We start from the raw sequence: 13541 nt of genomic DNA on the forward strand, positions 1-13541 counted from the left end.
TTAGTGGTAATAACAGTGTTATAGGAGAAATTCACAAAGAATTGTATAGTGATGTACAGACCTGGTCCATATATCATTATAGGTGGAGACATCATAGTGCAGTGCGAAAAACAATTCAACCTAGAATGGAGTTAAGAGATTTTCTACTCTAGGAGTTCTTAACCTTTCTATCTGTATCATGGGCCCCTTTGGCAGTCTGGTGAAGACTATGAACTCAACAGAATAATTATTTTAATGCAGAAAATAAAACACATAGGATTACAAAGGAAACTAATTACATGGAAAATTAAAAAAAAAAATTTTAAGTTCATGAACCTTAAGTCTTTAAGAACCCCTGTATCTCTTCCATATGTACCTGAAAAAGAATTCCCCTTTCGTGGTTGTTTTTAGGAAATTTTTGAAACGGTGGGGGGGGGGGGGGGGGATGTACACAGGACATACTTTTAAATTTACTCTGCATCATTAACATTTTCTCCATCACTTTCTTATGTCTATACAATCAACAAAATAATAAACCAATCCAGATTTTTAGCATTTGCTGATTTCTGAGATAAATGCTTATACTGAAAATTTAACCATCATCTCTCTCAAGAAGGCAAGCACTGGCTTCAGTCACTTCCCAAGTAGTACTCACCTGTCATCCATATCTTTGATATCATTTGTGCCTTTATCCATGCCACTGATAAAAATTGAACAGTACATATTCAGCCTTTGTTGGAAGACCTCCAGAACAAGGGAACCACCTGCCTTCCAAGGCAGCCTATTCTAAGGTAGGAAGTTTTTCCATAGATCAAACTAAAGCCTGCCATCTTTCAGCTTCTGCTTACTTCTCCTAATTCTCTCCTCTGTGGATAAGCAAAATAAATGCAACCCATATCTCATATGAAAACCCTTCAAATCCTTAAAAAGATCCATCACTTCCTCCCCCTAGTCATTTTTTCCAGGATAAACATTCCTAGTTACCCAAAATGCCCTTATATGACATAGTCTCTGATCGTCTCACCATTGTGGTTGCCCAGTCCTCTAGATTGTCAATATACTTTCTAAAATGCAGAATTTAATATAATACTGCAGATATATCTGATCAGAGCAGAGTAACATGGAACTATTAGCACCCTCATTCTGGACAACTGCTTCTATTAATATAAAGATCATGTCAAGGATTGGATTTTGGTTTTGTACCTGTTCTGATACCTCACCCTAACGTGAGGATTACCCTGGATCTAGCAGATCACAACCTCTGGTAGGTTATTCCAAGCTGGAAAGGCTTTGAGTGTGATCCCAGCAAGAGACTGTCTGTCATCACAGGATAGAATTAGTTAAGTTCAGAGATGCTCATTATCAGAGAATTGGTAACCAATTAATAATTTCTTGGACCACATCAAACACTAATGTTTAATAAGCTCCCAGTGCTCTAGGCAATTCTTTAAGTTATTGTGAACTGCATGGGGGGAGGGGATATCTATGCTGACAAAATCACAATCTTTGAAATATTGAAATCGGCAGATAATTAATCATGAATAGAACAAAATGAGGGAGTTAAATCTAAGGAGTAAATTTTAGATCCCTAGATAAACAGAATCATACTATACCTAGTCATTTTATCACCAAGATATTCAAAGATAATCTTATTAGAAATAAGCTGAATGTCCAAGAAATTAAATTAAAGGCTAACACCAAATACAGGCCACTATTGGTGGCACAGCAGATAGAATGCCAGATCTGAAGGCAGGAAGACCTAAGTTCAAATCCGACTTCAGACACGTGCTAGCTGTGTGACCCTGGGCAAGTAACCTAACCCTGTCTGCCTCAGTTTCCTCATCTATAAAATGAGCTGGAGAAGAAATAACAAACCACTGCAGTATCTTTGCCAATAAAACCCTAAACGGGATTACAAAGAATTCTCATGAATGAAATAACATAGCAATAACACACTCCAAATATGGTAAATGGGTCAAGTGTTCCACTTTTCCAAGGACAGGTTTTCAGAAGATGATTATTTACAGAAATATGAAATGCAATTAAGATATCTATGAAAAGGATGACACAATGCTGTTTTATATCTTTAAACTTGAACTACTTCCATGGCAATAGCCATTGTGACATCAGAGTCTGGTCACCTGACCAACCCACACATGAGTCCAATATTCCAAAGAGTTCTAGTTGGGTGTCCTAAGAGAAGAGAGCAACCCAGCATCCTTTAACATTATCTCTGGTGTTCCTCATGTTAGGGCCTTCTAGCTGGCTTATATAGAAGCCATCCAACAAATAGGAAGGGAAAAACCTACTTTGTTCCAGTGTTGTTTTCCTCTGTGTTTTTGGTTTAGTTCCTTCCCTTCCCTTCTGCCCTCGCATCTCAACCACATCCACCCTATTTTACTATGAAAAATGATTCGGCTTCTGACCAAAAGGGTAAAAACTGCAGCTGGGCACATAAGGACCATAAATTACTATTCAGTGCAAAAATATTTTAAAAACAATGTTCAGATTTGCAAGGTACAGCCCCAGACTTCAGTAAGAGTGCTATCTAAGACAACAGATGGTCGTCCCATAGATGCCTTTAGCAGAAATGAAATGAATTTACCTTTAACTGTAATGTTTCAAGACATTAAAACTTCACAAGATGTCCTTTTGAGCCAATTGACTGACGTCGTTACTGCCATGTCCGCAATCCAGGAAAAAAATTGATACTGATCAGAAGCAGATGGAAGTGATAGAAACCAGGGTGAGTGTTAATGAAGACAGGTAATCCAAGATGGCTAATGATCTCCTCTTAATAAAAGATGTTGCAGTTTTGAAGAAGATAGCCACAGATTTCGAAACTCAGAGTCCCATGCTCCACCTTGCACTGTGTGGAGATTGCTGAAGGAGAGAAGAGCAGAGAAGTTGTGGTACTGATCCACAATGTCACGGGACCTACAATACGACAAAATTTCACCGGTGGCCACAGCTGAACTAGAGAAAGGCCATGGCACATCAGGACCTAGATCCCACCAAGATGAAAAAGCTGGCTCCCAGGGGATAAAAACCTTGAAGGAAAACAGTCAAGAAATTCAGTGAGGAGCTTAAAGAAAGAAAATTCAAGTATCTGTATTTATCCAGACTTCAGTACGTGGATCAAACTCATTTTTGTCCATGGAGGGAAGTGGAGGTTTCTCAGTGCTACCAAACTGGAAGAATTTCTTCGAATGGGTCCTTACTAAGCCAGCAGTCTTCCCTGGAAAGCCCCAGCTCATAGCCTAAAGACATTATCCATTTGCTGGGCCTTTCACATGCCTGACTACTCTGTGTCTGTCTGCTTTCAATTACCTCTACTGCTTTTTTCATTCTACAAAAGAACAAGTAACTAGAATGTAGAGTGTTTTAGAGAGTCTATTATCTCATGATTTGACTGACATGAAATAAATGTATCTTGGTTGCCCCGGGTATTCACTTGTCTATTTGGCAGCAGGGACCCGCTTTGTGAAATGTTCCTTTTTTGAGTCAGGGCTCTGCTAAGTTTCTGAATAGGAGCAGAAAATTCAGGCATGGGCTCCAACTGTTCTGTCATGATTCATTTCCTGATGCTGATAGTGACATTTCATAGGGATTTGCCAGACCCAGAACTAGCATTTTCTGTGCACCAGGAAAGTTTCAAAAAATGCACTCAGGACAAACCGGAAAAGAGCTTTCAAGTCAATATTTAAAGAAAAATGCCATCCAGGGATGGGAGAGGGAGAACCTAGGGCACATGGCCCCATGGCGGGGGGGGGGGGGGGGGGGGGGGGGGTAGCCCCCCCCCAGGGGGGGGGGGGGGGGGGGGGGGGGGGGGGGGGGCAAGACCTTTAAGCACCACCTTGATCAGGATAGATAGAGACTCCAGAACATCCTATACAACTACTCAAGATGCTGCTGCCTGGGGGAAGGGGAACAGAGCAGGATTCGGCCAAAAAGAAACCTAAAGCATGGCTACTTGAGGATTGGGAGGAGGTGGGTAGAAGGAAAGAATCATGCAAACTGGGTATCTTCCTGTTTTAATTATTCTTGCTAACTAGGTGCTAAGCTCAGTTGTTTCCACACTGTTGAAGGAGTGGGTTGTCAATGTCCCTTAAATTTCAATGCCCAGGGTGAAGCTCTGATCACCCTACCCTCATTACATCTCCATGGCTTGCTTCTAACCCAAGAGAAGTAGTGCAGAGTAGTAGAAAGAAAACCTTCGTGCTAGGAAGACTTGAGTTCAAATCCAGACTCTAACACATACTGGCTGTATTACCCTGGACAAGTCAATGTTTTAGGCAACTCTCTAATGTTATAAGGTGCTAGCCTGTATTGGTGAAGGAAGTCTTCTCATCATGGGCTTCCTAATACCAGTGTAATCACAAATTAGTCAACAAGTATTTGTTAAGCACTTAACTAAGTTCCAGGCATTCTTCTAATTGCTAGGGATAAAAAGAAAAGTAAAGACACAGTCCCTCACCCTCAGGGAGTTAACATTCTAATGGCAGAGACAACATTTGCACATCAATGTACATACATAATATGTAGAGACTGGTTGTAAGATAATCACCCAGGGAAGACACCAGCAGCTGTAAGGAAAAGGAGACGGAAGACTGAATTAGGATTCTTGCAGAAATTAAGATTTGATCCAAGTCTTGAAGTCAGCCAGGGATGTTGTAGGTGGAAGTGACAGAGGAGAGCATTCCAAGCACGAGGGACGGCTAGTGTGAAAGCAAAGTTTTGGGTAAATAGAGGGTGTTTCACACGAGAAACAGCCAGAGTGTAGACAGCAGGTATTGCTAGATCATAAAGTATTAGGAATATAGTAAGGTATAAGAAGACTGAAATGATAGGAAAGGGCCGAGTTGTGAAGGGCCTTAAAAGTCAAAGAGAGTCTTTTATATTTGATCCTGGAGGTAATAGAGAGCCAGTGAAATTATTGAGTAAGGGTGACATGTACAAACCTACTCTTCAGGAAAAGTAGAATGGATTGGAGTGGGGAGAGACTCGAGGCAAGGCAGTCTGGACATAAGGTGAAAAGAGCCAGGGGCTGCTAGGTGGTGCAGTGGATAGAGCTCCAGCCCTAGAGTCAGGAGGACACGAGTTCAAATCCAGCCTCAGACACTCAACACTTACTAGCTGTGTGACCCTGAGCAAGTCACTTAACCCCATTGCCTAGACCAAAAAAAAAAAAAGAGCCAACCTCAGGTTGATGGCCGAGTGGAAAGAAAGGAGATGTACATGAAAAATGCTATAAAGGTAGAAATGTCAAGTTTTGGCAACTAATTGGATATGTAGAGTAAGTATGACAGAATAGTCAAGGATGATGACCCTGAGGTTGCAAGCCTGGGTTACTAGACCTTGGTCAGTAACAGGAAAGTTTGGAAGAGGAGAGGATTTGAAGGAAAAGATGAGTTCTTTTGGTCATTTTGAGTTTGAGGTGACTATAGGACATCCAGTCTGAGATTTTTAAAAGGCAATTGGTAACCCAAGACTGGGGATCAGGAGAGACTAGGGCTGGACATAGAGATAGGCATTATACGCATAAAGGTGATAATTGAATCATGATAGCTGATGAGACCACCAAGTGAATAGTATAGAGGGAGGAGAGGCAGGAGTCTAACATAGAGCCTTGGGAGATATCTGGCCTCTGGATGAAGAACCAGCAAAAAAACATTGAGGAAAAGGTCCGACCCTATTTTCAAATATAAATAGAAGCAATATCAGGGAATAAAAGAGGCAACTCAACATCATACGTTGCTTGAGTTGCTTGGGATAGCAAAAAAAAAAAAAATGTCCTTCCAGTAGCCAGAGGTCCTCATAGAGGAGGAACAGCCAGCTTCCTACCCTTTTCTTGATACTCTTTAAAATTAAATTTGTGATACCAAAGTCATACTACCTTAACAGAACTTTAAGAGCTACTGTTAAGGTTTCTAAATGTATAATCACATGAGAAGCAGCAAAGTAGGCTTGAAGTTGAAGTGTTGGCTATGGCAGATTCGAACTCAAGAAGATGAGTCTTCCTGACTCCAGGCCTCATACTCTATCCGCTAGGCCACCTAGCTGCCCCTCTCATGTAGTTGGCATCTTACTATAGTCAGTATTATTCACAGGTTCCCAAAGTGTGTGATACTGCCCCCTAGGGGGCACTGGAATGATGGGGGGGTAGTAAGCCTCTGGTGAAATTGGGGGGATGTTGAATAAAAATAGAGAGCAATGGAAGCAGAAGGAAAGAAGAGAAGATAAAATTTTGAAAAACCGTTCATACATATTTCATCTGTTGCGTAACAGTTAAAGTCGTGGTGATTACATTATTTTGCAAATAAACACACAAAATGCAAGCTATAAGTAATCAGTGGTCAAGCCCGCTGACAGGTCTTGACAAGCAAATGTTGGCAGGTGAGCATTTCGGGCATTGTCCGGAAGTCCAGCGTGCATTGGCAGGAATATGTGCGTGGGATGATTTGTTTACAATATGATACTATACAGTTACGTGACACAATGTTGTGTCATCAAAATTTCAATGCAGGAAAAAAAACCATACATTTACAAAAATAAATAAATTTTACAACAATTCACAACAATAAATAAAATTTAAGATGTGTCATTTTTTAAAAATATATTTTATATTTTTTGAAATGACACAAATTTCAAAAAACGATTAAAGGTTTAAAGAGAGTAGATTCCCAGGGGCAGGGGTGTGTGTGAGTAATTTCTTTTTAAAGGGGGCAATAGGCCAAATAAGTTTGGGAACCTCTGTTACTATTGAATGAATGAAGACTTACCGTGTAAAAAATGTCTTCATTTCTAATTGTGTATAAATTTTAACCAATTGTAGTAATAAAGTTTGTGACAAATTAAGAGTTTGTCACTGTCGGAGGCAGCTAAATGAAGCATTGGATAGAGAATTGGAGTTACAGTCAGGAAAACCTGAGTTCAAATAGTGCCTTAGATATTTATTAGCTGTGTGACCCTCTGTTAGTTAACTTCTGTCTGCCTCATTTTCCTCACCTGTAAAACGGATATAATAATAGTACCTACTTCCCAGGGTAGTTATGAGGATCAAATGAGATGATATTCATAAAGTTTTTTGCAAGCCTTAATATTGCAATATAAATGCTAGCTATTGACTATAGTTATCTGTACATCAAATCACAGTTATTGCCTGGTCTCCATGTTTTCTTTCTTTTAATTTCTACATGCATTTATTAAACACATATTATGTGTCAGGAAGTGTATTAGACTCTAGTGATACAAAGAAAAAAATGAGACAGTCCTTGTCCTCAAGGAACCTACTTTCTACTGGGAAATCACAGGATTAAATTAAATTAAATGACAGATAAAAAGATACAAGATAAATACAAAGTGAAGACAAAGTTATACGAGGGAAGGAGAGACTAAATTCAGGTAAATAAGGAATGGCACTTGGTCCAAACCTTGAAAAGAGTTTTCCAAGAAGCTGAAGTAAAGAGGGTGAACATTTCAGAAACGGGAGACAGATTATGCAAAACCGCAGAGGCAATAGGAGATTACATTACAAGGATTAATGCATGGGCCAGGTTGGCTGAAATTTCAGAGTGAAGATGTGTAAGGTTTAATTACCCTGGAAGAATACCATGGGACCCAGATTATAAAGGTCTTTGAACTCCCAACAGAGGAGTTTGAAGACAAAAGGGACGTAGTGAAACTTCCTCAACAGTTAAATGTTGTGGTCTCTCACCATGGAAGGTGACGGATCTCAGATCAGACAGAAAATTCTTATGACTACTTAAAAGGCCTGGCTTATTTCTCTCTTAAAGGAAAAACTTCCTTGCTAGTGTACTTTTTTTTCCCTGTAGGAGAATCTTTAACAGACTCAATTCTCAGACTGTGAAGTGATTTCATACGATCATAGATGTATAGCTGGAAGGTGCATCAGATGCCACCTAGTCCAATTTTACAGTTGAGGAAACTAAGGTTCATATATGTTAAGTGACTTGCCCAGGGTCACACAAATGGTAGATAATGGCGCCAGGATTCAGACTCTGACTCCATACCCACCATTCTTTCTACTCTCCATCTGTGAGTATGTCTTAGCCCCTTGCTAGACTGTCTTAAGGCAGGGACATTGTCTCCTTCTGCACTTCTTTCTTTAAATTAAATTTCATTTTTAAGGATTAATTCAACAATTTAATAATCATCAACAAATATAAGCATTTCACTTTACAAAGATGACATATGGAATCATGAACTTGTGCTTTGTAGTTTTTTTAAGTGCAGATTATTCTAGTTTGTGACCCATTCTGAAGTTCCTTTCAGAAATGTTTTAAGTGTTATTGAAGCTCTCTTTTTTCTTCTTGTAATCTTTCTCACCACACATCAACTCACCTTACTCACTAAAATAAAATCTCTATTATAACAAATAAGTATATATAGGGAGGCAAAATAATTTGATATATTGGCCATTTATATCTCCTTCTGTACCTCTTATCCGTCAACTCTTCTGTACATCTTGTCCATACCTCTGCCAAGAAGTGAGCAGTATGCTTCATCATCAGTCTCCCAAAAGTCATAATTGGTCAATGCATTTGTTAAAAATTCTGCAATCTTTCAAAATTGTTTTCCTTTGCAGTATTGTAGTCATGGAAATTGTTCTGATTCTGTTCACTTCACATTGCTTCAGATCATACAAGTCTCCCCATAAAAGAAAGAATTCAGATTTCTCTGAATTTATCATATTCCTTTACACTCACATACCATAATTACTGCAGCCATTCCATAATTTATGAACTTTGTTTCCAATTCTTTGCTGTATCTAAAATTTCTGCTATACATACTTAATTTGTGCCTCAACAGCTATTTACATTTGATTTTGTTTATTAGTGGAGCTGCCTAGTGTCTGTGTGAGAGGCAGACCTGGAGAGAGCTTGGGAAAAGAAAGATTTTGGTATTCTACTTTCCAGCTTTGAGAGAGAAGACATGTGGCTCTAGATTTTCTTCAAGTCTCAGAACAAAGAGAAAGATTTTGGGAAGAAGCTGACATGTAGAGGAGCCAGAATTTCATTCATGTCCTTATGTCCAGCCTACTATGCTTAAGACTTTAGGGAATTTTCCCTCAGGTGAGATCTGGGACTCTGTCCTGGTTGAACTGAGACATCTTACTCCCAATATAAGAAAGACTCACTCACTCTTTGGATTGCATGGTGTATATTCTTATCTGCATACCTTTTCTGATTTTGCTTTCAGGTTGGATGAATAGGTTTATTTGCTTTGTGTGTTCATTGTGGAACTGACATTTGGTGGGAAGTGAGTCAAACCTTAGACATATAGCTTGAAGCACTCCTTCCCCATTAAGGGGTAGTGATCAAGAGCTCAGTTTGAACCTAAAATTTGTTTCCTCTAGACTATCAATATTTAATGAGTGAGATAGATAGATATAATTCCAGCTCAATACCCTTTCTCTCAGGAGAGCAGAGCAGCGAGCCTCTGGCCCCACCCTCTTGTCTAGAATCAAAGCCTCCCTTTGCACAGAAGAGACTCTAGAGAGAATTATTCATGCCTCCAAGCAAACCATGTCTAGATAAACCCATATGTACTCATATAATTTACATGGGCAAAACGCAATACACCCTACCATTTTTTTCCTTCAGTTTTAGATCTCTTGAGGATATATGCCCAGTAGAGGTATCACTAGATCAAAGGGTTAAATAAAGTGACTTTATGGATATAATTCCAAATTGCTTTCTTGTACAGTTAGACCATTTCACAACACCACAAAGACTGTATCACTGGGCCTGACCTCCTATACCCCCTCAATAATTAACATTTTCCATTTTTTGTCTTTTTTTTCCAATCTGATAAGCATATTTCAGTGTCTTTTAAGGCCCTGTGCTGACATGGCAACCAGAGACTTGTTGCCCAGGCAATAGCTCAGGGAGTCAGCCTCCTTGGGAACCTCAGGTTATTCAGCTGGTACAAAAAGGACCAACACTGACATCCAAACAATTATCCCATCCCACTGTCATCTTGGGAAAGTGGCAGAGATCCCCCTTCCACCTTCTTCTCCTCACCGTGCCTTCCTACCCCTACCCTCTGGCTGCTCTTGAGATCCATGCATTTCAACCCTTTGATGACATCTTCAAGGTTTACCTTGATATCAGTTTAAATCTAGTGAAAGCTCAACATTTGTCCCAGGTCCCACACCCACACAAAAATAATTCTATAAACCTAGTTGCTCCATACAACCAAGAAGACATAGATTTTATACCAGAGTCTACTAGGACTGAAACCATCAATATTTAAGGAGACAGATATAATTCTAGCTTGGTACCCTTTCCACAAGGAGAGTAGAGTAGGCAACCTCTGACCCCAACCTCCTGTTCCCTTCCTAGAGGGAATCAAAGACTCATTTTGGAGAAGGGTGGGTAAAGGAGACTACAGATATTTATTCGTTCTGATGATCTAGACCCCATGCCACATCTATAACAGAAGCAGAATTAAAACTCAGCTCATGGCGACAGGACTGGCTAGCACAGTGCTTTGCACATAGTTATGTTGTCTGGTCATTTTCCAGTCATGTCTGACTCTTCATGATCCCATTTGGGGTTTTCTTGGCAAAGATCCTAGAATGGTTTGCAATTTCCTTCTCCAGCTCATTTTGTAGATGAAGAAACTGAGGCAGGGTTAAAGATCACATAGCTAGTAAGTGTCTGAGGCAAGATTTGAACTCATTCTATCCACTGCCACCTAACTGCCCTTTGCACATAGTAGGCCTTTGATAAATGTTTACTGAACTGAATCTTTTCCTCCAAAACCTGCGTCCCCTTCTGTCTTCACTATTTCTGTTGGTGACATCACCATTCACCCAATCTATGTTTGAAAACTTAGTGCTATCCTTATTTTATCACAAACATCACCTTATACATGAAGCCTTTTCGGATCTCTCCTATCTCCCTAGGTGCAAATGCTTTCTGACTTCCCTCCTCTAATGACCTTATATTTATCTTCCATATATTTGGTTTAAGTTCTAACTGTGACACATCCTAGCTGTGTAGCCCTGGGCAACTCACTTAACCTCTCTGGGCTCTAGGCTACTCTCTAAAAATATAAACTTCAGCAAATTGAAGAGAAAGAGAGAGAGAATTGTTTTGTTTTGTTTTGTTTTTAATCAAGGAGTTCCTTATACCAAGGAAATCACTGACAACTCTTAATCTTACATGTAGGGTTTACTTTTATGTTGCCCCCTTCCTAGGATATTAGTAAACTCGGTGGAGTCAAGAATCATTTCATCATACCTTTGTATCTCCAGTACCTAGCACAATGTCTGGCATATATAGGTGCTTAGTAAATGCTTATTAATTAATTTATTGATCTTTGACTCTTCCTTCTCTCTCTCTCTCTCTCTCTCTCTCTCTCTCTCTCTCTCTCTTTCCATATCCAAACAATAATAAAGTTCCATTGAATCTTCCTCCAGAATATTTTTGCATCTATTCAATCCCCTGCACTCATATTGTTCCTTAGGAACCTTATCATGCTTTCCTCTCTCTATGTCATCATTGACACTGTTCCTTGTTTCTGGAATAGCTTCCCTTTCCTTCTTCATTGGTTGAATTCTAGTCCTTCCAAGTTGAATTAAAAGGCTACCTCCTTCATAAAGCCTTCCTTGACCTCTTCTCCACAAGCAAAGACCTCCCTTGGACTTCAAATCACTTTGTTTTGGGCTCCTGTAAGGCACTTGTCATGTATTAGTGTAAGCCACAATTTTATCTATGGATATGCCTTAACCCTTTGCTAGACCATCAGCTCCATTGAGGCAGAGACTCTAATTTAGCTACATTTTCTATCTCCTCCCTGCCCTATGCACATGTAGATTAGATAGCTGAAATTATTTAGTCTTTGAGCACTGAGGTTGTTTCCTAGTATTTTCCCTATCTGCCACACGGAAAGATAAGATTTTTCCACTGGGCCCCCCAAGGGCAGAACTGGAAGCAAAGGATAGATGTTGCAAATTTGGTCTTGATGTCAAGAAAAACTTCCTTAAAATTATAACTGCACAGAAGTGAAATGAACTGTTTCCGGAGATCACAAAAATTCATCTAATAAAGTCAGAATAACCATTTGTTAGGAATGTTGTGGAAAGGATTCCTGTTCAAATAAGATGACCTCTGAGGTCCCTTCCAACTCTGAGATTCTGTGATTTTGTGACAAATGTTTGTGGTGCTGAACTGTGAAATGAGAGTAAACAATCTGGAATATGCATGGGGGGCAATAGTCCTTAAAGTGAATCACAGTCTGTCGTAGAAAACATTACAGTATGACTAGGACACAATGGGATTCATTTTCATATATGGTAAAGGGAAATTGTTCCGTTACTTTATGGTCATACTACATGTTTCAATAAAATGTTTACTTGAAATTAATGTCATTTCTAGCCAAGACTTTAGCTTCAGGGCCTAATCAAGATGTCCTTGGTATTATCTATTAATGAGCCACATATAAATAAGGAAGAAAATGCCAGCTTAAACAAACACACACAAAAAAAAACTACAAACCATCTGACAGTTTCTCAGATCATGTGACATTCATTCAAAGATGCTGTGATAAAGATAGGACTGAATTTCAGCTCTACCAGGAGTCTGAGCAATGAACTGATTCTCTGAATTTAGTCAATTTAAGTCTATTATATCCATTAGCTTCTCTCCATCCTATTAGCAGCAGACAGGATAAAGAAGAAACATGGTCAGGGGGCGGGAGCAGAAAAATGAAATTTAGAGAAGAAGAATATAACCCAATTGGAAGTATTTGCCTTTGTAACAACAGCTTTCATTCTCTTACCCGACATTAATGCCCAACACAGCTCCAAAATCAACACTGCCTTGTTATTTTAGTTTAGTGATTAATTTTGAGGTTAAAAAAGTCAAACACTTTGCTAAAGATATATTGGAAAGCAGCATGGTGTAGTGGTAGCATAGCAGTCTGGGAATCAGGGAGACGAGGTTCAAATCCACGTTAGATACTACTAGCCCTTGGCACGTCTCTTCATCCCTCTGGGCCTCCATCTCCTCATCTGTAAAATGAAAGGTTTGGATTCAGTTACTTTTAAGGTAATTTCCTTCTATTTCCACACCTATGCTGCCATATATCACTCGACCTTTCTGTACCTTATCGATTAATGAGGGGGATGGAATAAATGGCCTCAAAGTCCTCTTCCAGCTTTAATTCTCAGATCCTACGACTTGGGGAATAAGTATATATATTCAGTAATTATTTAAAAACAAACTTTAAAAAACAAACAAGTAAACAAAAAAAAAAACCCTTTTAACCTTTCTAGGAATATTCTAGGAGTATTCCAAGCACAAGAGACAGCCAGTACAAAGACACATTTGGGATGGGGAGTGTCCAGGCACAGCAAATAAGCCAATGAAATTGAATCATAGAGTGTATGGAGTACAGTGAAAAGAACATTGGAAAGGTAGAAAGGGGCCATGTTGTGATGGGCTTGAAATGCCAAACAGAGGACTTGATATTGATCCCAGAGGTAACAGTGAGTTTCTAGAGTTCATTGAGTAGGGGGAAGACATGGTCAG

General features: G+C 39.4%; 1 protein-coding gene across 1 annotated transcript; it reads left to right on the top strand.

The window, feature by feature from the left end:
* Positions 1-2388: 2388 nt before the first annotated feature.
* On the top strand, positions 2389-3357 carry CCDC54 (coiled-coil domain containing 54). The gene is given in 6 exon segments (XM_027866883.1): positions 2389-2679; positions 2681-2830; positions 2832-2933; positions 2935-3046; positions 3049-3185; positions 3187-3357. Coding segments are annotated over 6 exon segments (963 nt in total).
* Positions 3358-13541: the final 10184 nt, after the last annotated feature.

The sequence above is a fragment of the Vombatus ursinus genome, unplaced genomic scaffold (assembly GCF_900497805.2).
Source record: "Vombatus ursinus unplaced genomic scaffold, bare-nosed wombat genome assembly UNPS02001419.1, whole genome shotgun sequence".
NCBI classification, from domain to species: Eukaryota; Metazoa; Chordata; class Mammalia; order Diprotodontia; family Vombatidae; genus Vombatus; species Vombatus ursinus.